Genomic DNA, 25,153 nt, shown 5'->3' on the forward strand with positions numbered 1-25,153 from the left:
ATATGAACAAAAAAAACATGTTATTAGAATAAAGTATCAATTTCAATGTCAGTCATAATATTATGAGAAAAATAATAATACAACAGTGTATAAAATATCATAATATTACAGGATTATCTTAAAATATTTTATCAAAATATTTATATTTTATCATATTAATTCCAGCCATAGTGATTTTAAGTTTTTGTAAATTAAATATTACTATTTTAAAAGGTGCAGTGTGCAGAATTTAGTCACATCTAGCAGAACGTACTTGGCAGAAATTGAATGTAAGAATCATTGTGTTTTTTGTTACCTTAGAATGAGCCCTTTATACCTACAGAGGGAGCGGATCCTCTTCCACGGAGCCCGCCATGTTGCACCGCCATGTTTCTACAGTAGCCCAGAACAGACAAACTAAACACTGGCTCTAGAGGGGGTCTTTCATGTTTTTTGCGAGTATTCGTGGCCAACGTGGTTTCTCCTACACGCTTGGAAGAGGAGGGGAGGGATGTTCAGTTGGTTGCAATCTGCAATCTCACCACTAGATGCCACTAAATCCTTCACACTGGTCCTTTAATTAAAAATTTATCATATTAAACTTGATGTTTCCTAAATAATCTCTTCTTTCAAATACATGCTCAGTAATGATTAGGTAATTATTTTCCCTCTTATGTGACAACAATCACAAGAATAAAACTCTATTATGAAGTACGACAGAGTATCAGAACCACAAATGTTTGGAATATTTTGTAAGTTGTACTGTATCCAATCATCACATATGAAATATTAATTCTGGAAATATGGAAACTTTTTCTCATAATATTGCAACGTTATCCAATAATATTCTGACTTTTTGTTCTCAAAATCATGACTTTATAAGTGAAATCTTAAATTTTGGCCCTAATGCTCAACAACGTAATGACAACCTGGTCTCACAATCTGCGTACAAATAACACGACGTTACGTTTTCAAATTGTGTGCTGTGCATAGGCCGAAATCTAATTCTGTGTGCAGGTGATATGTCAATTTAACGCCACATTTTTAACCTTTTTGCGTGTCAATTAATGCCATTGGTTTGGTTTATCCACAAAAACCACTTGGTTCGGGTTTAGTGAAAGATCATCGTTTGGGTTAAAACAGTAAAATGTGGTACAAATGACAAAAAACGACAGACATGACAGTAAAAATCTCCATTAAAATAATGACCACCATCCATCCAACCTGACTCCTCCTAATAAGTCACCCGGACTTTGGCGTTTCCACTGCACGCAATCTGAAAGTGTAAAGTTGTGATATTTGTACGCAGATTGAAGAGAACGGGCTACTGATGACGACCAGGAGAACAACGCCGCCCTCCAGTGGTTCCACTGTTTTCACAGTTCCTTCTTCTCGAACAGCTTCTTCCACGCCGGCATGATGTGTTCATAGATTCTCTCTATCTGTAACACACAGAAACACACACACACACACACACACATACTGAAGACACACTTATAGCTGTTGCACATCACACATTAAAGATCTAAAATTAATTAAGGGTGGAAATGTGTCTTATTTGAGCAAAATAAAAAGTTCATATCATGTCATCTTTGTGTCTAGAACTGAAACAATTAATTGATAAATGCAATTAATAATAATAATCATATAATTGTTTATCCAGAAAACATCCTCTGTTGAAAAGTGGCAGTTTTTCTCTGTTTTACATCATTGTAACGCGAATATTTTTGGGGTTTTGGGGATTATAATTTACATTTTTCACTATTTTCTGACATTTTATCTACTAAGCAATTAATCAGATCAATAACTGGCATTGCAATTGATAACTGAAATAATCGTTTTGTGTGAAGGAACAGAGAAACAAATTAAAATTCCACTTTTGCAGCAGGAGTTTGGAGGAGATTTTCAACTTGTTGGTGTAAGTTTTGTCATTTATTTAGTTTAAAAATGTCTTTTTTTTAGTGTGTCTCAAATGAAATCATTAGTGTCAATCAAAAACAAAAGCTTGAAATGTGAAAATAATGAGACTGAGAGAGAATCGGAGACTCCTGAGAGTCAGAACTCAGCGCGAAAAAACCTCAAAGCACTTCAAGCGTTTAACGACAGCAGAAATAAAGACATTTAAAGTAATTTAAAAGACTCTCTGCCGGCCGACCTGCTCAGATTTCTTGACTCCGTATCTGAAGAGCGTCGCCTGGTGCTCGCTGTTGTGAAACAGGATGTCGAACGTCACCTCACGGCCCATCATGTCGTCGATGGCCTGCTTCACCACGGCGTGGAAGTCTCTGGCCGGGAACGAGCCGTCCAGCATGTTGTTGACCTGGAGAAGAGTTTGAATTAGTTTTTAAATGTTTTTTTTTTTTTCTCCCCTGAGACGATCACGTTTTATATGTGTGTCACCTTGTATTTTTTCCCCAGCAGTTCCAGTGGATCCAGTTTGACCTCTGACCTCAGAGCTCTGCCAAAGAGCGGCAGCTTGGAGTCTGAATCTGACAAACACAAACATCACAAGTGTTTTTGAAGAGTCTTATCAAGTCATTTCTGTCTATAATTGAGTCCTAAAAACATTATTTTTTTCTTCCAATGCAGTCAGAACGTTTCAACCTCTTTCCAAAATGCAAAAGACGTCAACTTGTTACAAAGATTTTCTAGAGATGAGCGTCTTTGCTGCACTAGAATTAAAAGAAGTTACACTTGATTTCAGAACATTTTACCAAAAAATATGAAAAGCTTTTTTTACTCTATCTGCAGATTTTTAAGGAAATTAAACTTTAAGGACTCAGATTACAGAAAAAAAGGTGACGGAGGATTTTTGCTGTGTAGGCACCATAAATGATGAAAAACAATCAATACTTCCATCCTGTCAAATCATATTAGTCGTATAAAACCTGCTTATTCACAACTGTTTAACTTTAAAAATTCACCAGCAGAAGTCTAAAACTACTTTTTAAAACAAGTAACAAGGTCATTTTAACATGTTTTCAGCACGATTTCTAGAATAAAGTTGAGTTTTTCTTGATTCTAGTGCAGAAACCTGCCTTTTTCTTTGTCGTTTCAAGATACAGACACTCTTTATTTTGTAAGAAATAAGTTTTGGAAAAACTGAAATATTCCCACTACTCATATTAAGAAAATAAGAATCAATGACAAACAAAAACAGCCTGACGAGGAGATTTTTTGCTTTCACGCAGGACGACACTGACCTCGACATGTCAGATGAGCCACGTAGGGAACGCCGTCTCTCTCTCCGTAGTACACCCCGAAGTGGGAGAAGTATTTGTTCCTGGGATACTCCACGATGTCCCCCGGGAACAACTGGGGACGGGAATTCTTCTGCAAAGACAAAAATCAAATAAATGCAACCAGCTGACACACAATGAATGTGACCATTTGACTCCAAAAACATCCCAAAAATATAATTATATAATCATATACACCATATCAGTGCTGAGGCGACCTGTGCAAGTACTGCACTTAAGTGCAAATAGTGATTTTGCCCTCTAAACTTCTCACATGGTTTCATTTCAATAAATGATCCAATATTTCAAAAATCAAAGATCAGAGAAAAAGTCCAAGTGTATTTTATGGTCTACAGACAGACTTCTCAGCTTGTCTTTGCATGATGTATAAATAAAGTTATGTCACTTTAAGTAAAACATCACAGATGAAAACACAGACTAATGTTAGATGGCATCATCGTGTCGTTATAAATGTTAATAAAGTCATTAATGTAGCGCCACGTGTTTCTCTAATTCTAATCCGCCTTCAGCAAATAGTTGGTAAATCATCTTCATGTTAATGTTGAAAGTAAAGTAACTTTATGTATATTTCCTGTAGAAATATAAATATCAATATTCATCTTTTTTAATTTGGGTTCCTGGAAACTTTATACTTTGTTAAAATAACAAAATGTTAGATTAGAGAAGTTAGATTACTACGTATGTGCAGTGAGGACAGTTTAAAGGTGTTAAACAAAAGACCAGACAAAAGTGAATGCAGAGAAAGTAGGTTGTAAAAATAACTAATGAACTTTTAAGGCTTTTTAGGCTTTAAATTCAATTTAAATAACCACATCTTCAAGCCACCGAGAGGAAGTGGGAGATTTCCAACAAAGTAAAGTTCTACAACGTGCTGCAAGTGATATAAAAGCTACAAAAAAATCTGTTTTTCTTAGTGAAATAATCCAAACTTTGTTTGACACCAACAACTGCAATTAGTGGACACAGTTTAAGGGATGTTTTGAGGAAGAAATCCTCAAATATTTTCTTAATTGTGGACAAGAAGAACACATGTTGTGGCTTCTGTCACATTTAGTATATGAGCACATTTTTGCACAATTTTGATGAGGAAGATGCACGTTAACAGGCAACAGGAAGTCGTGGTGCCTTTTCTTTTAGATGCCTCCTTTCACAATTAAATGGCGGGTTCAGCATGTAATTCTTGTCTCCAAATTAAAGTGTTAATCAGCTGTTAAAAAATGATTTTATTCTGGATTCCCTTGAGTTTTTCCTCCACAAGATATGTGGAATTAATGTGCTAAAAAAGTGGAATAAAATTGCTAAAAAGTGGAATGAAAGTGTAAAAAGTTTAATCAAAGTGCTAAAAAGTGGAATCAAAGTACTAAAAAGTGGATTAAAGTACTACAAAGTGGATTAAAGCGGTAAAATGTGTGATGAAAGTCCTAAAAAGTGGAATTTAATTTAAGTGGAATGACAGTGCTAAAAAGTGAAATTTAAGTACTAAAAAAGTGGAGTAAAGTGCTAAAAGTGGAATTAAAGTGCTAAAAAGTGGCATTAAAGTACTAAAAAAGTGGAGTAAAGTGGTACAAAGTTGAATCAAAGTGCTAAAAAGTGAAATTAAAGTACTAAAAAGTGAGATGAAGTAGTAAAAAGTGGAATTAATGTGCAAAAAGTGGAATGAAAGTACTAAACATTGAAACAAAAGTACTAAAAAATGGAATTAATGTACTATTAAGAGCTCCAGCACCCAAACAGTGTGGTTTTTCACAGCCTGAAAATCCCCAAATTGTTCTTATTAAAGCTATAAAGTATTAGTGAATGATTTGTCATTCACTAATACTGATTAGGGAATGACTAATAATGACTTGTCTAATTAGAAATTAATCAGAAAGTGGAATAAAAGTGGAACTAAAGCCTTAAAATGTGGAATTGCTAAAAAGTGGAATCAAAGTGGTAAAAAGTGGAATTAAATCCTTAAAAGGTGGAGTTAAAGTACTAAACAGCGGAATTAAGAGGCTAAAAAGAGGAAATTGAGTGCTAAAGAGCCAATAAAGTGCTAAAAAAGCCATTAAGGTGCTAAAAAGAGGAATTAAAGTGCTAAAAACAGCTCCACCACCAAGTGTGTGTTTTCACAACCTGAAACCCCAAAACCGCTCATATTAAAGCTATAGAGTGACTGCTTTAACCATGAACACACATTAATTAAAAAGTATTGCTAGAAAATGGCACCGAAGCACTAAAACTCAAATAAACTATGAACTAATATTAATATTTGGGTTCTACTCACCAGGCCCATGGGTTTAGATGTTTACTCTGCCTGCCTTCAGTTGCTTCTGATAATAAATTGTCACCTCTCACACAAAGGAACTCCATCTGCTTTACATACAGGCTGTCCTGGTGTGATAGCGTGAAGATCTGTCACAGTCCACTGACCTCGCTCTCACCCTCTACATCACACTTAAACGTCACCGACACGTTTGTATTTCTTATGTTCTGCGTGTCGTGGTGTTTCTGAGCTTCACTTCAAGTGTGTCTGTGTGGGGGCTCCAGGTAGGTTTCTATTTTTTGGGGGGGGGGAGGGGGGGGGCAGGAGGACATTTCTACAGGTTTTCATATGACATGTTTCACCGTGGTGCTTCGGTGTCCTCGTCCCTTCCACCTCTGGGCGTGTGAAGCAGGTGTTTCCTAAACAGTGAGAGTGAAAAGAGGAAGTAGCTTCAAACGCGGCTTCAATCAAACTTGTTTTATTGGAGCTACAGTATGAAGGCACTGAACAACAGAGAGAGAGAAATGGAGGCAGTGTCAGCTGTTAAAGGAACAACCCAGTGAGTTTTTAGATGTTTTAGCTCATTTACTACAAGTCATTTATACATTACAGGCGTCCACACATCAATAAGGAGACCAGAGCTGCAACCATTAGACGATTAATCAGTTAGCTGCAAATTAAATGAATCGCCAACTATTTTTATAATCGTTTTGAGTCATTTCTTAAGAAGGAAACGTCCAAATTCTCTGGTTGCAGCTTCTTAAATGTGAATATTTTCTGGTTTCTTCAGTCCTCTATGACAGTAAACTTTGAATTGTGGACAAAATAAAACATTTTCAGACGTCATCTTGGACTTTAGGAAACACTGATCAACATTTTTCACTATTTTCTGACATTTTATAAACCAAACGACTAAACAATTAATCAAGAAAATAATGGACAGATTAATCAATAGTGAAAATCATATTAGTTGCAGCTCCATTTCAGTCGTTAGCATGACTAAAAGAAACACGTATGATTTGTAGTTAAGGAGATAAAACTTGCAAACACACCGACTTGGTCTTCGTTCATTTTCAAACACGTCGATCATTTGTGTTACTTTTCAACAAGCTTATAAGATTTTTTTAAAAACTCCACATAAAAAAAAGTCTCGTTGATCTCGAACTGTGCCGAAGAAGGAAAATGTGACGTCACGAGTGCGACTTTCTGCTTCTCTCTCAGTTTCAAAACATCAACGATAAAAGCTGAGAGGAAAATAGTGAAGTTGAAAAGTGTCAAAATGTATCTCACAACAGACACGTCTCACTTAAAACTATAAAAACAAACATTCTCCTGAATTCTCTATTAAGTGTCAGAAAAAAAAAGATCAATAATGACCAATTTGTTTGTGGAGAAAGTAAAATAAAACCAACTCAACGTCCGTTTAAAAGCTTTTTCAGAAACCATAACAACTTCTGAATTTGCATGTTAACAGATCAACTTCATGACGACTGATGAAGACCGTGTGATGCTGTTAAAAGCTCCAGAAAAAGCTAATAAGTGGACCTTTAGGCAAGACTATTGACAAATATATATCTATATATTTTTAACTATCTCCAGTCAGTATTGATCATTTCTTTTCTGACGCTTGATACAGAAGTTTTTGACATTTATTCTGTACGTTTCCAAACATAATGGAACATAAGATGAATCCAAAGTTTTCATTAATTTAAAGACTTCGGATATGTTGAAGTGTTAAATGATCTTTTGATTGATTTTTGATTATCACAAATATTAAGCATGAAGTTTAAAGGAACAGTTCAACAATTTCAACCTCTAATGTTCACGAATTAACGATCCAAACAGAAATGTTAAACGTGTTTAAGGGGAGTTAAATGCTGGTGTATCCTCCTGCTAAACCAACCAGACATAAAACATGTTTAGCTTTAGAGGAGCCATGCTAGCTGTTTCCCTCTGTTTCACATCATGACTCCAGCTCAGTCGGGATGTGAGTCCAAGTTCTCGTCTAACTCTCCCGAGAGAAAGCAAACTATTTTGAACTATTTGAACTATTCCTTTTAAAAACAGGCTCTTTGGGAGAATTTTAAGCTTTTTTTTCCTGGAAGTCTGAGTGCTTTTATGCTGAAAAGTATCACAAAAGTGCTGAAAACGCATCCACTGATAGAGAGCGACTGCTTATTTGAACACCAACCATCGTTAATAAAAGCTTCAGCCTGAAAAATTCACAGTTTTGACATTTAGATTTGATTTGTAAAAAGGAGGCCGAGCTTCTCTCTGAGCTCGGACTTTGCTACTTGATTCGACAGCTTATTAAACTCACGAGTATTTAATGCCTGAAGGAACCGTGTTTTGGGATTAATGCCCCGACAGAACGAGCTTCACATCACCTGCAGAGCCTCGACGTTTTCTGTCAAAACCCGACACGAGCCGAGAACACCTGAACTTAACTTAACTTAGAGTTACATGAATGATTAAAACAGGCTGATTTTCACTCAATCTGAGCTGAGAAACAAGGCGGTAAAATCCTTCCTGCTGTAATATCGTCTGAATTACTCACAGAAATTATCAAAAATTTAAGAGTCTCTACGTCTGGAATAAGAGTCTTTAAATCTTCAGATATTTCAGGATCTAAATGGTTAAAAAAAACGGACGATAACGGTGTGAAATTCCTCCTGCGTGTGTTTGGTTCAGACAGAAAACTCTACTCGCCTCCCTCGGACTAACAGCAGGGCACCTGTGCATTTACATTTTAAACTCTCATATCTTACAGGCTGACGTTTACTGACAATATGAAGGATTTTGAGGTATTTTAATTGGTTTTTTTTTTGCTTCGGTTGTGGCACGATTTAATATTTTTTTTGTAAATGTTTAAATGTTCGAGGGGTAACGAACACTAAAGTATCGCAGGAAAAAATGAAATTTCACAAATAAAGTTGTAATAATTTGAAAAACAAGGAGTTTAAAAAGTGATAACAACAGTAATGTTGCAGGAATAAAGTTGTAATTTTGAAAAAATCTCATAACGAAGTGCGACAGAGACTTTATTCCTGAAATATAACTTGTTCTCAGCTCATAATAAAACATCTTTACTCTAAAAACGTTATTCTTTTATTCTTACGGAGGCCCTGATACTTGTTTATCATCATTTTTAGAAATTCCTTGTGTATTACAGAAGATAAAACATAAAGTTTTACTTTTTTTTTTTTTTTGCAATTGTCAAACCGCCCAAAAACATTTATTTGCTTTCAATCCTTTTTTTTTTTTTTTTAAAAACTTTTTTCTGCATTTTGTCACTTCCTTACTGCGTCTGACATCATGTGTATGTTTGATTTCCTGTTGGAAGTATTTTGGAAGTTGCTTTAATCAATCAATCAGTAGAGTGACGTCATCCTTCCTGCATAGACGCTGTGGCAGTCTTAACTTTAGTCCACAGGAGGTTATTTACTGTCTTTATCACGTTTAATTGGCTGTTTTTCTCTCCCCATATTTTCATAAAAGTATAACTAAGTAATAGATTTTGGCTACTACTAGAGTCAGAGATCTGAAACCAGGCTGAAGTTGCACAGGAACCCCGCTGAAAAAAAAACAGAAAAACGATTACACGTCTTTCCGGCATACAAACAAACAAACAAACAAAAAAGAATCATATCAACTTAAAGCTTGTTAGATGATGATCCACCCTTCTGCTATTAAAAAAAAAAATCCACCCACATTTACAAAATATAGATTATCTGTAGAGAGAGAGAGAGAGAGAGAGAGAGAGAGAGAAAAATATAGACATTTCGATTTATCAGATTGGCTTCATGACACACAGTTAGAAAAAAAAAAAGTCCACTTCTGTGCACGAACAGAAGAAGATTGATTTAAAGTCTGTGTGTTAACGTGTTAATGCCCCTTTAATAAAGTCAGTGCAGCATTAAAGTCTGTCAAAGGCACCTGAGTTTAGCCCCAACCTGAGCTGGAGGTTCACCAGTGTATGTATACAACTCTCTCACACACACACACACACACACACACACACTCTCTCTATGTATATATGTATATATATGTATCAGGGGGCGACTTCACCGAATCTGCAGCGTGAGCTCACTTCCTGACTCTCGTTTTGACACGTTTCACTAACAACAATCGTCCCCATAATATTGTGATCCGTTGTGCAGAACATGCAAATGGCCGTGGTGAAACGGGCTGATGGTGATTCAGATCAGTGCTGCAACGATTCATCAACAACGTTTATAAAAAAAAAAAAAACAGTTTCAGTCTCAGGCGGAGCTGCAACGACTGAAACCTGAAAATTTATCTGCAACTGTTCTGATAATTAATCTTTAAGGTTTTTTTTAAAGCAAAAATGCAAAAGATTTGATGATTCCAGCTGATTAAATATGAGAATTTGCTGCTTTTCTTCATCTTATATTAGACTGACGTGTATTCTCCTATATATATATATATATATTTATTTTATAAGCCGACGTGCTGAACGACACTCTGTGTGTTTCATCAACACGGCCTCCTGTGAGAAATATCACGGCAGGAAACACAGTCGCTCTGTCTTCTGTTTCCATCACAGTTTTGTATTTATGTCATTTAGAGACAAGAATCTGTAAAAGTCTGCAGCCCGTCATGCGTCATCCTGCGTCATCCATTAAAAAAAAAAAAAAAAACACACGACTGATGCATCGACTCGTCAGAGAGGCGGCTCTGTGTTGGTAAAGTGAATATTTTTTGGGTTTGAGACGTTTTAATCAGACAAAATTAGACATTTAATAAGATCTTCATCTCCGTTTTCTGATCTTTTATGGAGCAAACGATTAATAGATTAAAACAGTCAATTAATCGATGATTAAAAAACGTTTAGTTGTTTGACGTTTAACCCTGAGGAGCAGCGCGGATGTAATGAAACGAATCAGCAAGCAGACTTTGTGTTCGACCAGAGATTCGTCAGTGGACGGTTTGGACGCCAGGAAATACGTTTAGACTCCGGTTCCTCCTGTATAAACTTCCTGAAACGGTTCCTGAGCCGCTGGGAAAAAGGTGTAAAACATTATTTGGGTTCAGCTTCTCGCTCACGTTCAACACATCATCATTTTTCCCCCCAATCAGAGTAAAACAGCAAATCCTCACATTTGAAAAGCTGGAAGTTTGACTCTTCTGTTTGATAAATGACCTGAACGATCAATTAAATATCAAAAACTTTTCTGTTAACGTGTTTTTTTTACGGTTTTAGTCAAAATCAAACATGTCTGACTTCTCTGTTTAAACCAGAGAATCTTTGACAATTAATTAATTATCAGAATTGATTCATTTCCTGTTGTTTGACTGCTTGTTTCAGCTCTAAAGCAGATTCTTTCTTTCCAGTAACCCTGATACATGTATCATATAACATCACACACACACACACACACACACACACACACACACACACACACACACACACACACACACACACACTCACTCACACACACACACACACACACACACACACACACTCACACACACACTCTCCCACAGCATCTAACTGTGCTGCTGTCCCTGACTCTGGCTCTCCTGAGTGTCTTTGCCCCAGCTGAGGCCGTTGATGGGTGCGTGTTTGTCCCAGCTGTCCGTGTTGTGTCCGTGTTTCCTCTGATGGCGTTTGTAGTTGTCCCAGTGACCCGTGGTGTAGCCGCACTCGGCGCAGGCGTACGGCTTCTCGCCCGTGTGCCTCAGCATGTGCCTCTTCAGGTTCATGCTCTGGTTGCAGGAGTAGCCGCAGACGCCGCAGTGGAACGGCTTGGCGCCCGAGTGGATCCGCTCGTGTCGGCGCAGGTTGGCGAGGTTCCCGCAGGCGTAGCTGCACGACGGGCACTGGTAAGGCTTCTCGCCCGTGTGCACGCGCAGGTGGCGTTTGAGGTTGTCGAGGTGCGAGGAGGTGTAAGGGCAGTGCGGGCAGCGGTGGGGTTTCTCCTCGGAGTGGGTGTGGGCGTGGCGGGCCAGGTGGTTGGGGTAGTGGGACAGGAAGGGGCAGTGAGGGCAGCGGTACAGCTTAGTGCCACGTTGACCCCGCCGGGAACCTCGAGACACCGCCGGGCTGCAGGGAGGACCGGCGCCGTCTTTGTCCAGCAGGTCCAACGAGCAACGACGACACACCTGAAAACCAGACGGAGGACACGGTCAGAGATCTGATTTAGTTGTCTTACAGCAAGCTAACAGCTACGCTTAAAGGTTGCAACAGTCTCTCCCTTCACGTCCGTGTCTGACAATTTTTCCCAAAACTTCCCAAAACCGACAATCTGACGACAACAAACCCTCAACGCAGTGATTATCCCGCTGTGTGGAGGTTTGAACCTGAATTCATTATTTGTGTTTACGACCGAGTGCAACAGTACGACTGTCTTCTAGCAGGCTACGGAGGTCGTGGACTTTATGCCCACGGTTTTGTCTCTCAGGCTGCATGTTGAGCAGCAGATATTCAGGGCTGGATGAGATTTGAATTGATGATAAAACACGTTATATGTGATGAGAGATCAGGAGGAGACACAACAGACGAAAAGACGACAACAAAGAGGAGATTTAGCTGTTTTCCTAGTGATGGGGTGTTGCAGTCTGGACAGAAACCTTTATGAAAACATCAGTAAACAAACCATGTTTTAATAACTAGGCAGCCTCAGAGGAAAACAGTCATGGCGCCGTGTGTTTGAAACCTTCTTTTGTTTTCTACTTCTATATTTACACAAAGCAGAACATTTTCTGACGTTTTAGCAGTTACGTTTTTAGAGAAACAACCATGAGATGGACTTGAATAGGGCTTCAACTAACAGTTACTTTCATTATCACTTAATCTTTTAATCGTTTTGTCAATAAAATAACAGAAAATAGTGAAAAACGGCTTTAAATATATTCAAACTATTCAGTTTACTGTCATGTATGACAAAGAAAAGCATTAAATCAACTCATTTGAGAAGCAAAAAGCAGAAAATTCTCATCATATTTGCTTCAAAGAATGATTAAAACAATTGTTAGATGATCAAAATCGCTGCTGATTAATTTTCTGTCGATCAATTAATCGATTAATTGACAAATTTCTGCTGCTCTGAACTAGAATTAACCAAATCACAACGAGCGAAGTCGAGGATTCAGAGGCTGAGGGAGGTCAGAAGCTGTTTATTTTATCATCTAGGGAGTGTGTGTGTTTTGTGGCGCTGTTTGCCGTCGCTACGGCAACAAACGCACACACATTGCACAATCTGAAACTCAACATGAGGAAATATTTTCTCTACAAGTCAAGACATCCTCAGCGTGATTCATCAGACAAACAAAAACAAACAAAATGTAACCGTGAGGAAGAAGCGTACCTGTCCTCCGTCGCCCTCCTCCCCCTCCCCTTCCTCCTCCCCCTCCGTCTTGTCCCCCTCCAGGTCGGCCTCCTCCAGGGTGAGGCCGCACACCCGGCAGCACAGGGGGAAGAGGAGGACCGGGAGCGGGGCGGAGGGAGAGCCGAGACCCCCCAACGTCTGGAGGTAACCCGAGTCCTGAGACACTCGCAGGGTCAGGTCTGACACCACTGCAGGAGGAGGAGGAGGAGGAGGAGGAGGAGGAGGAGGAGGAGGAGGAGGAGGAGGAGGAGGAGGAGGAGAAGAAGCATTAAATACAGGTTTTAGTTCTACAGTTTAGTCTTTCATTTAACCATGAAAACATCTTGACTGTCACGTACTCCAGTTTTTACTAATAATGAAAACTTATCTTCCATCTAAAGCACAAACTTCCTCCTTTTACTTCTTCTTATAAACTCAAAAAAAGAAAAAAAAAAAAATCCCGTCTGCTTCTTATTTTCCTGATTTTTTTTTCCACCTCACACATGAACTCGCTGACATCTTGTCAGTGAATAAAAGTTGATTTCTCTGTTTGTTTCGGTATTAAAAACAGAACATTAGTACATTTAAAACTCTTTTTTTTATTTTTTATAAATGTGTTTCTTCATGCAGCTCAGGTCAGTGGAGGTTAACTTCAGCCTGATAAGCGCTCAACCAGAGAGAGCTTCTCTTCCTCATTTTTCACACTCTTTGAGTTTCGACGTGTTGCTTCCTCTTTTCTGCTCTGCTTAGTGAGACCAAAATAAAAACCAGCACCTTTTCCTCACATAGACTTTAAAAAACCCCCCCTAGTGTTTCTCTTCAGCTGCTTTCAAACCAAGAATTGACTCTGTTTACTTCTTCAAATCAGGGACTTTTGATTTTTTTTTGTGTGTGATGTTTCTGACACAAATGTAGAGTTTGAAACCCGACTTAAAGGGACACTCCGCTGATTTTACACATGAAAACAGCTGTAAAAAAAAGCTTCTTCAAATGAGAGAAAAACCCTCACGGTGATGTCATCTCAACATCTGGGGGTTTTATAACAGGTCTACGTTACAAACGTGAAAACATTTATCAAGCAGGCAGGGAGGGTTGCATTATGGGAAACGTAGGCTCTGGTGTTTGTGGAGTTACTGGAGACTAAAAGTCAGGTTCTGTCGGCTTCTGCTGTTTAAATTTTCTTTTTTTCTCTTGTGAGAAAGATGTTTAAAAGAACTTTAAATAATTACTGACGAGCTGTAAACGCAGGAACAGTTTAATATGACTCCATTAAGATGTGGATTAAACAGGCAAAAAGGCCAAAAACATACAATGAAAAAGGCAAAAATCAATATGTAATGAGGCGTAGCTGCACTCAATAAACCTGTTTTTGGAGCATCTAGTCAGTGTTGTTACTTTATATTAAAACAATAAAGTCCCACAATCAACAGAGACGTATGAATGTTAACATGAAATCTACTGTAGGGATTAACATTGTTTTGACTATTTTTTTAAATAATAATAATAATAATAAGCTTTATTTATAGATCACCTTTCATGACATAAAATGCAGCTCAAAGTACTTTAAAAAAGAAATGTAAAACATAAATACAGATATATGTATATATATAGATATATATATATGCACAAGCACATAGATACACACACACACGTACATATATATATGCGTATATATATGTATACATACATATTAAACTGGATAAATATCAGTTAAGACAAAGTAAAGGAGTAAAAGACAAATTCTAGAGAAGGGATCAAATCATAAAAACGGTGAGGTCATAGAAGTAGATAATCAACTAATTCTTTACTTTAAAACAATTAAACTGTTTTTCTTCTAAAATGTCAAAAAAAAAAAAAAATAGTGATTCACAGTTTCCCAAAGCTCCAATGTGTCGTCTTATCCAAAGATATTCAGGTTATAAAGATGTAAAAACAGATAAAAAAAAAAAAAAATCCTCATTTTTAAGAATCTAGAATTAAAAAATGTTTCTGTCAATCAACTAATTATTTCAGCACATCTTTATTCTCATAAATTAGAAGTTTTGAGACACTTTGGAAACATTTTCTGACATTTTATAGACTAAACAACTAATCAGTTAATTGAGAAAGTGATGAACGGATCCATCAGTAATGAAAATAATCGTTAATTACATCTCTAATTGAATCTAATCAATACTACTGATGTTTAACTGTTGATTGAATCTTTGTGGGTCTGTATGTGTGCGTGTTTGTCACCTTCTTCGGTTTCCGCACTTGTTTTTTTCCTCCTCCCTCGTCTCTTCTCCTTCTCCCTCCTCTGCGGTCTCTCCTGCGTGTGCATGCGCTGGTGCCTCCGCAGGTTGCCGAGGGAACTGCAGGCGTAGCTGCACTGGTGGCAGCGGTACGGCTTCTCTCCGGTGTGCGTGCGGGCGTGGCGCTGCAGGTTGACGAGCTGCGCCGAGGCGTAGGGGCAGACGGGGCAGCGGTACGGCTTCTGGCCGTCGTGGATCCTCATGTGGCGTTTCAGGTGGTTGGAGTAGCGCGAGGTGAAGGCGCACAGCGAGCAGGAGTACAGCTTCGGAGCGATGTCGCCGGCTCCGCCCACTTTACCTACGCCGCTCCTCTTCCTGTCGGAACCGCCGCCGCCGCCGGCACCAATAGATCTGTCAGCCAGGTTTGATCCCTCCGCGTGAGAGGAGTCCTCGGAGGCTGCGTGCTGGAGGCCCTCCTCACAGGTGAGACAGTAAAGCTCCGCCCCCAGATCCAGACCCACACCTGGAACACCAAAAGTCACTTTTTTTAAATCACGACAGGAAAGACAAGAGACGCTTCAGCCTGAACACTGTCAGTCAGACATTTAATTAGACTTTTCAGTAGATCTTAAACAGTCTGGTGCAGATATATGCTTTAATAATTCCTCTTACAGCTGGACAATTAATACAAACGTTCAGTTAAAGATGTCGTTATGTTTGTTAAACAGAAAATCCACAGCTGGTCCAGAGAAACAGATGTTTTGTTGGTCATATGGACACTTTAGCTTCATTCAGCATGATACAGAACAAAACTACAGAGTCAGAAAATAGTCATAAGAGGAAGTTGTTACTCATTTTGATATTTGTTATATATATATATAGATAAATGACTCAGTCAGTTCTGTGATGTAAGTGATGGGGGATAAAATCCTCAGTAATATTTAAAGTTTATCTAAAGCTTATACGAGACAATGAGTCAAATCAAGTCTTTTTAGACAATATTCCCTCGTTGTGTTTCCTTGTTTTTCTCTAAATCTTTATTAAATCTTTATTTTCCAGACATTTCATAACCAGCGTTGGAGAAAACACACACAGTGAGAACGAGTGATCCGTCTGTACAAACTTTATCTTCACCTGCACGATCAACAAATAAACAAAACCCTGAGATCTTTAGAATATGGAAATGTAAACAAGATGATCTTCTGAGATATCTAAAAAAAAAAAGGGATAAAAGTAAACCTGAGAGAGTTGTGAACATAAAGAAAGAGAGAAAGAAGGACGCAGCGGTTACCCAGATCCAAGCCTGCACCCAGAGGAGTGTCTCCCAGAAGTTGTCCGCAGCCTTTACAGGAGAGGAACGCTGGGAAGGTGGAGTCTGTGGGCGCCGAGGGATCGTCCTCCACGCTGAGAGAGAAGACCGTCATACCTGGAGGACAACGGAGGAAGACTGTTCGATGAAGCACGGAGAGACTTTATAGATCAGTCTGATGCTGATTCAGTGAAGATTTGGTTTTGTTGCTTTTGTAAATGATCAAATATGTTTTATTCAGTAAGTCTAAATACATTTTATGAAACATATAAACACAGCTTGTGGTAGTTGACTGTTTTAATTCTTTATTTTCTTCAGAGCTGTGATTGATTAGTTGAATGTGATGATTTGAAGCTTTTAAGTGTCATACATAATAGAAAACTGAATATATTTGGATTTTTAACTGTTGATCGAACAAAACGAGACATTTGCAGACGTCACTTTGGGCTTTTAGAAATTATAACGACCATGTTTCTGACATTTTATAGACAACCCGATTTATCCAGAACATGGCTGCAGTCCTGATCATCTCTACCATGAACTATCTTCTTAAACTATCTTCCTATAAACTGAACAAACTCCCAGAAACCTGCAGATCTGCTGCGACTCTCAGCTCTTTTAAATCGCAGCTGAAGACTTCTCTGTTTCATTAAACCACATTAATATTTTACACTGCACTGTTCCTTTTATTCTCTTATTCTCTCCTATTTATTCTTCTTCTTATTCCCTTTTTAGAGATGTAACTGTCTTTTTAATTGTGTTGCTTTTATATTCTGTTTTAACGCCTTGCTGTTGAAACGTGCTTTACAAATAAACTCGCCTTGCATCATCTTTAAATACATATATCAATGAGAATGAATGTGTAACTCTACTATCACTATCAGCTCTTTTAGCCTGAAATCAGTCGAGTGGATTCTTCGTTTGACCACTTCAGACTGAAATGATCATAGTTTTTCTTTTACAAAGATGAGACTAAAATGTTGAGTTTTCATCACTTATGAATGGTATTAAAATAAGGATGAAATTGACTAAAAAACTCACATTTTTAATGAAGCTAAAGAATCTTTATATTAACACTACTTTTAGTTAATATCTAGTACTAGTTTGAATGACTTGTGAGCATTTTATGACCATTTCAGTCCCTAAAACGTTACTTTGTGTGAGTTTGTAGCTCCTGTTTATGGAAACTGAAGACAAACATGACTTTAACAAACCTTACAGAGCAGGTTTTATAGAAGCCTGGAAGCTTCATGTCATGTTTGCTCTTCTGTATTTGCTTTTTTTATTTTTAAGGTTTGAACAGACGACCTGAAAAAAAAAGCGTCTCAAAAGAGGAGACAGGAAGTAGTCACAGACAGTGTTTCTACTTAATGTACGGTATAATGTGTGTGTGTGTGTGTGTGTGTGTGTGTGTGTGACTGACCGGCGTCTCTATCCAGCCCCATGATCTCCGAGTCTCCAAACTCCAGCTCTCCGCTCAGCAGGAAGTCGCTCTCCAGAACCAGGCAGCCCGGCTCGCACACCACCGCCCCGTCCTCCGAGTCCACTGAACACACACACACACACACACACATTTTTCATCATTACTTAGATAAAACACGTACAAACACTTTTGGAGTGGAAGTGAAGCCAGAAGATGACGGAGACGAGTCTCATATCGACTGAAAACACACGTTAGATTCAATCTGAGAGCTTTAAAAAGGTTTAAGTGACATTTAAAAGTCTCTAAAATGCACTTTTCTTCAAATTCTAAGTCTGAAATCTTCTGTATTTTTCTTAAAACTATGGATACACGTGCTGCTGCTTTATGATGCCTTAACACAAGTTTTATTATGATGAATTATTAAAGCCACAAATGTGTTTTTCTTTCCATAAAGTGTAAAAGAAAACAGGACAGAAGGCAGAGTGATAATCAAGATTCGAGCTCTGAAAAAGGAAAAACAAAAAGATGGACAGGAGAGGAGGGAAGACGGGGGGGGAGGGAGGAGGAGGAGGAGAGGAAGCCGGAGAGTAAAAAAAAAAATATATATAAAAAACCGAGGAGAGAAAACAAGAAGCAGGCAAGCAGAGGAAATCAGTGAGGATGAGATAAGTGCAGAGGAGGAAGAGTTGGAGGGTGATGGAGGAGAGGAAAGTCAAGAGAACGGAAAAAGGAAGAGCGGTGAAAGAAGGGATGAGAGCTCTGATGACGATGATGATGATGATGATGATGAGTGACATTTTCATACATTCAAAAAGCTGTTTAGACAATCACTCGTCTGTCTGCTGAGTCTTTGCCAGCATGAAGACAGTCAGACGTTTAAAATGATATCTGTCATGTTTAACTGAATAAACCAGTCAGGAACTTTCACATAGTTAAAAACAAAACATTAACGACTGACATGCAGGTCCTGGTCTTATCTTTTAGAGCAAAAATCTAATTTTATAGCAGAAAATAGATTATTTATTTCATTTAGCACAACGTTTGAACACCAGAATGTCTCTTTCTAAACTGAAAAGTAAAGTCTGGGAGTGAAGACGGTTTCTAGAGAGACTGATTATCTGTTTGTTGATTAAAATGTGACGACTTCCTGTCTAATCTGTGAGACGAAGACGTCTTTACACTCTGTGATGACGTTGACAGTCGTGTCAAGAAAACCCAACCGATCGATCACATCATCAGATGTCCGGAACAAACGTTTCAGTAAGAATCATGTTTGGATGAAGTTTAAAATGATTTGAGTTTCCTTTAATGCTGCAGACGGATGTCGTCTCTGCTCGTTTACTTTCTTCTATTTCCATCAGAGCGCTCCGGTTAAAGCTGCAGTGATTAGTCGATTAGTTGCTTATTAATCTATTACATTAATCACCAACTATTCTGATGATTGATTAATCATTTTGAGTCATTTTTTTTTTTTTAAAGGAAAAAAAGTCAAAATTCTCTGATTTCAGCTTCTTAAATGTGAATATTTTCTGGTTATTTATGTTGTGGATAAAACAAGACATCTGAAAACATCATCTTAAGCTTTAAGAAACACTGATTGACATTTTTCACCATTTTATGCACCAAACAACTAACTGATTAATCAAGTAAATAAACAATAATGATAATAGGGCTGCCTCTAACGATTATCTTGATTAATCTATTAGTCATTATCAGTCAGTCACTGTTTCCTAAAACCCAAGACGACGTCCTCAAATGTCTTGTTTTGTCCACAACACAAAGATATTCAGTTGACTGTCATAGAGACTAAAGAAAGCATGTAAGAGGCTGGAATCAGAGAACTTGGACTCCAAACGATGAAGCGATTATTAAAATAGTTGGCAACTAACCAAACAAAAGCCTCCCAGATAAGAGCTCTTAAGAGAAAAAACAGAGATAGAAGCCAGTTGAGGGAAGAGACATAATAAAAAAGGAACGAGCGAGAAGTGAAGCAGGAAGCGGTGAAAGAAAGAAAGGAAGGACGACGGGAAGGAGAGGAGGGAGCGAGGGGAGGTCAGGAACGGGCCTGCGAAGAGGAAGTGGAGGCAGGAAGCAGAGAGGAGGAAGAGGATAGTCCCAGCTGTGCCTCAACATTCAGAATGAGATTAGACTCCGGTTTGTTCCTCTCGTGTAATCAGCTCACAGAGGTAACCGTCGCTTTCTCTGAAATAAAACAAAGATCATTTCATCTGCCATGTTTGAAAAAGTTCTGACAGTATTTTTCCAGAAAAACCCCCCAAAGACTCTTCTGACCATCTGGAAGATTAAATATTTCACCTGCTGAATCATAAGAAAGCTTTTAACCTCTCTGTCTGTATCAAAACACAGCCGGATAGAAACACAGTCACAGTTTGGAAAAAAAGGAGTTAAAAATATTTTTTATGTTGCGTCGGACTGAATGTTTTAAAATCCTGATTGTTTGAAGAGTCTTTGGAGATTCTGGACAAACTGTCAGAACAGCGGTGAGTGTTCTAAACATCACTAGTTCAATATCTTTTAGAGAAACTGATGGCTGGAAGACTTTTTAAACATGTTTAGTAGAAAAGATATCAATAAAAACATCACAGATGATGAGAGCTCGAATTATTTACCATCTGCAACGTGACATTAATGTCAGTTAATTTAAATTGTGTCACATTTGTGTCATTACTTCCTGGCAGTATATAAATATTTCCAGTAATATAACTGATGACTCATTAATCACGACCTGGACGTAGATGAGAGGAAGAAAAACAACCTATAAATGGATGATAGATTAACCAATTAAAAAAAATAACTCATTCATTTCATGTCAGAGGTCTGAAACTACGGAAATGAGGATTTTCCAGTCAGGCTTTGCAGAAAGGAAACATATTATAACTATAATTACTGCCTGGCAGGCTAGAAAAAATATTTAAGACCTTTGTGAATAACATTTAAGACTTTTAAACATTTTCTACTGGCTTTTTTTTTTTTTTTAAAAGGAAACCTAAATATAAATGATTTTTAAGACTTTTCAAGACCTGCAGAAACCCTGGATGGTTACATCTGTGACCTGAACGTATGCAGATACATGAGAGACACAAACTGAGGCTGAGGACACGTCAACAGTCTCAATGTGTCAGACCAGTTAGCAGCAGTGGAAGAAGAACTCAGATCCTTTACTGCAGTAAAAGTACATAAGTATTATGAGCTTGATGTAGTTAAAGTATTGCAGTAAAAGTACATAAGTATTATGAGCTTGATGTAGTTAAAGTACTGCAGTAAAAGTACATAAGTATTATGAGCTTGATGTAGTTAAAGTATTGCAGTAAAAGTACATAAGTATTATGAGCTTGATGTAGTTAAAGTATTGCAGTAAAAGTACATAAGTATTATGAGCTTGATGTAGTTAAAGTATTGCAGTAAAAGTACATAAGTATTATGAGCTTGATGTAGTTAAAGTATTGCAGTAAAAGTAGTGGTTTGGTCCCTCTGACTGATATATTATTATATATGACATCATTAGATTATTAATAGTGAAGCATCAGTGTTAGAGCAGCATGTTACTGTTGTAGCTGCTGGAGGTGGAGCTAGTTTACACTACTTTATATACAGTTAGCTAGTTTAGTCCAGTGGTTCCCAACCTAGGGGTCGGGCCCCTCCAAAGGGTCAGCAGATATATCTGAGGGGTGGTGAGATGATTAATGGGAGAGGAAAGAAGAAAAAACAAAGTTCTGATACACAAATCTGTTTTCAGTTTTTGGACTTTTTCTCTAATCTTTGATTTTTGCTGAAATATTGGATCATTTGAACATTTATTGAAATGAAAACATGTGAGAAGTTTAGAGGGAAAAATCACTATTTGGTGGAGCTGTTAACAACTCATAGACATGTGAAATGTGACCCCGACTACACACTGCTTTTTGTAAGACATCAAAAGACAAAAAGGTTGGAAACCACTGGTTTCATCTTTAACAATGTGTTGTATTTTAAAAGCTTGTTATATTATCCATTGTGTCAAATCTTCATCTGAAAAGTAACTAAAGCTGTCAAATAAATGTAGTGGAGTAGAAAGTACAATATAAAGTCAAATGGAAATACTCAAGTAAAGTACAAGTACCTCAAATTGTCCTTTAGTACAGTACTTGAGTAAATGAACTTAGTTACTTCCCACCACTGCCTGTTAGGCATGTGACTGTTTCCTCAGCAAACAAGTAGAATAAGTTGAAAAACAACCTAAAAAAGTGAAATAAAAGAGCTTTAAGAGCAACAATGAGTCCTTTTCTTCCACCGTCACGCTGCTTTGAGGTTTGTGGACAAAAAAGCAGCAAACAGAGACTCAAACAGCTGCAGGAAAACAAATAAACTCACATTTAACCGGCTGCGGGTTTGACTGTTTTCTCCGCGGCATCTTCGCCTCTCTTCGTCCCGGATCCTCTGCTGGTTTCGGGGGGGAGACACCTCACTCACAGTGGGCTGAAGTCCGTCCGTCCGTCCGTCAGCCAGCCAGGCAGCTAACTGCATGTCATCATCATCATCATCATCATCATCACCTCCTTCCTCTTCCTCTTCCTCCAACGGACAGTAACGGCGGCAGTGTCATCCCCGACGCCGGGCTACCGCCTGAAACGGATTAAAAACACCGATTAAAAGCAGCTAGAGTCTAATAAATCTCACGATACACTCATCCCCAGTGTTAAAATCATTAAATATAATTAAAAACACACCTACCACCTCACTGTGTGCGCTGTCTCTCAGTCTTTGTTATTGTTTCGCAGTAAATAGACGTAGCCATCTTGCTATCTCAGCTACCTAGCCGGCTAACTTCAACATTCAAAATTCAGCTTCAAACTTCAAATAAAATCTATTTTTGTAGGGTTGACTCACCTGTAATGATGTCCCCCCCGAAAAAAGTCAATGAGACGTCGTTAACTGTTCTAAAAACAGTCTTTTGCTGGCAAACGCACAAACACACTGCTGACTGAGCTGCGCCGGGTCCGGGCTCCGAGTGACGTCACTGACAGGAGCGGAGGATTGTGGGACTTGTAGTGCTTAACGTCCACAAACGATTTATGGTTTTCTAGATGTTTTTATGAAAAATGTCTAAAACTATATGAACTATTTGTGATAAAAATAGCAGAATCTCATACTTATATACTAAGCAATATTTATATTTATATCACAAGTATGTATCATGTGCAATACACTCATTTCTCTATTTATAACTTATGTGTAATACACTTATTTATCTATTTATTACTTATGTGCAATACTGCACCAATGTGCAATGTAATGTATATTTGTATATATATTTTTATTTTGTCTTTCTCTTATCTTTCCCTTCTCTTTCTCTTCTGACTCTCTCCCCTTTTTTTTATAATTATAAATATTCATTCACGATCTAATTGAAACTTTTTCCAAAAGATTTTTTTGGTGTTTATTTTATTTTCTCACATCACTTATTTATCTTCATTAATTTATTTAATAATTTAATCTATATTTTAAAACTTATTTTCTTTTATTTGTATGTGCATTTTCTATCTCCCTCTAGTGTTCCTCTGTTGTAACTAGCAAAATTATAAATAAATTATTATCATTAATTATAAATTATAAAAATTTATTGTGAAAAAAAGCTTTGTTGTCTTGTTTCTGATAAAAAAAATATATCTCCACATTAAATTCAGCATCACAGTAATGTTCAACACAAGATAAAGTTAAAAGCTACAATCTGTTAAATTCAAGAGAATGCTGTGATTATTATTTTTTTTTTTTTTACAAATCTTACTTAAATCTAGTTGTCTGTTAACAAAAAGAAATGGTTTTATAACATTGTGTCAAAGTAGTTTTCATTAAATTAACTCAATGATTAACTAAATGATATTGTTTGTTGATTTTTCTGTGTAGTTGTAATTCTATAACATTTATACTGTACATTATATAAATGCACAAAACAAATTTAAGCAATGTAAACTCTTTTAATATTATTAAATTAAATCATGAATATAATACAGTGATAATACATTTATAATCAGATCATGTGAAATGTGAAAATCTACATTACATTGACTCAAACACATAAAAACAAACAATGAATCAATCAAAAATGTACTGTTGAGAACATCATTGTGTTATAATAACATATAATTAATGATAATAATAATAATATGAAGTTATAACATTTTGAATATCTTGTGTCAACTAGACCTACTGTACCTTATTTATTAATAAAATGTAATAATGTCATTATTTTCTTAATCTCTTCATATTATCTCAATATCTTAATCAATGAAAATATAACAAATACAATAAATTTTAAATAAAAGTTTCAAATTGTAATGGGGCAACAAATATGTTTTTTAACCCTCACAGCTGAGAATTTGTTCATTAGTGACCTTGGAAATAGCAGCTCGACAGAAGCACAAGGGTCCACTTATCTTCAAATTTCAAGAGCTTTCAGCCACATCTCATGGCCTTCATCAGTGGGTGGAGTTTGCTCAGTTGTCATGGAGATGCCATGCTGTTATGTTGTTGTTTTTACATCTTCCATATTGTCTCTGCACAGGCTGATGATGATGATTATTATTATGGAAATTTTCCAGTAAGTGGACCTTGAGCTAAGTTTAAAATCTGTTATTCGGTACCGATTTAAGTTTTTTAATCTTTTTTTTTTTTGCTCTCAGATGAGCCTCACAGGCAACATTTTGTGGATGGGTATGTGACGCATGTGCAAAAACATTAAAATTAATTAAAAGTGACTTTTTTTTTTTTTTGCTTGGTGGTACATCTCTAGCACACATTGCTGCTGATTGACATTTCAAACCTGTGACCTTTCAGTTTCAGGGTCACCATGCCAACCAATCAGCATCACAGAAAACTACTCAAACCAAACCATCTGACAATATTCAGGGCTCGATCACGAGTTCATCATGGCCTCAAACTCATCGATCCTCTGCCGGGTGTTGCCTCTCCGGATCTTCCTGTAGGACACAGTTTTGTACTTCGTCGTCTCTTCGCCGCCGTTCTTCTTGTCATCCGACTCTCCGTTCATCTTGGAGGAGTTTTCCTCCTCCTTCACTTCCGCCACAGGAGTTTCTTTAAGTTCCCCTTCCTCCTTCGACGGGGTCGGAGTGACATCTTTGCTTCCTTGTTCGGCGTCCATCAACGTCTCTTTCCCCTCCAAACTGCAATCTGAGGAGGAAAAATATCACCTGTGACTTTTTGTTTGACTAAAACACTTTTTAAAGCGTGGAGGAGATTTTTTTTTGGCTCTGTGGAGTTTTTTTTTCCATCATCAGACATTTGCTTTTGGAAACTGTCTCATCTTTGTGGAATTTTAATTAGATTTTAATGAGTGAATCTCTCCGCCTGAATCTCC

At 37.5% G+C, this 25,153-nt stretch overlaps 2 protein-coding genes across 4 annotated transcripts; both read right to left on the reverse strand.

Moving 5' to 3' along the window:
* Positions 1–364: 364 nt before the first annotated feature.
* On the reverse strand, positions 365–5,788 carry plaat1l (phospholipase A and acyltransferase 1-like). Its single transcript, XM_042404523.1, has 5 exons — positions 5,506–5,788; positions 3,183–3,312; positions 2,380–2,468; positions 2,135–2,299; positions 365–1,421 (listed from the first exon to the last, which is right to left on the reverse strand). Exons 1-5 carry the CDS (start codon positions 5,512–5,514, stop codon positions 1,356–1,358), a joined length of 459 nt encoding a protein of 152 aa, XP_042260457.1. The 5' UTR covers positions 5,515–5,788; the 3' UTR covers positions 365–1,355.
* A 2,970-nt stretch (positions 5,789–8,758) lies between these two features.
* Positions 8,759–22,789, reverse strand: LOC121891844 (zinc finger protein 513). 3 transcript variants are annotated; one of them, XM_042404473.1, is made up of 7 exons: positions 22,666–22,789; positions 22,150–22,401; positions 17,779–17,901; positions 16,338–16,472; positions 15,051–15,569; positions 12,816–13,024; positions 8,759–11,610 (listed from the first exon to the last, which is right to left on the reverse strand). In XM_042404473.1, exons 2-7 carry the CDS (start codon positions 22,187–22,189, stop codon positions 10,996–10,998), a joined length of 1,641 nt encoding a protein of 546 aa, XP_042260407.1. In that variant the 5' UTR covers positions 22,190–22,401; positions 22,666–22,789; the 3' UTR covers positions 8,759–10,995. The 3 variants fall into 3 exon arrangements, with proteins under 3 accessions (XP_042260407.1, XP_042260408.1, XP_042260409.1); XM_042404474.1 differs by lacking the exon at positions 22,666–22,789 and adding an exon at positions 22,510–22,656; XM_042404475.1 differs by lacking the exon at positions 22,666–22,789 and adding an exon at positions 22,506–22,656.
* Between the last annotated feature and the right edge of the window lie 2,364 nt (positions 22,790–25,153).

Source organism: Thunnus maccoyii, chromosome 24, assembly GCF_910596095.1.
Source record: "Thunnus maccoyii chromosome 24, fThuMac1.1, whole genome shotgun sequence".
Taxonomy (NCBI): domain Eukaryota; kingdom Metazoa; phylum Chordata; class Actinopteri; order Scombriformes; family Scombridae; genus Thunnus; species Thunnus maccoyii.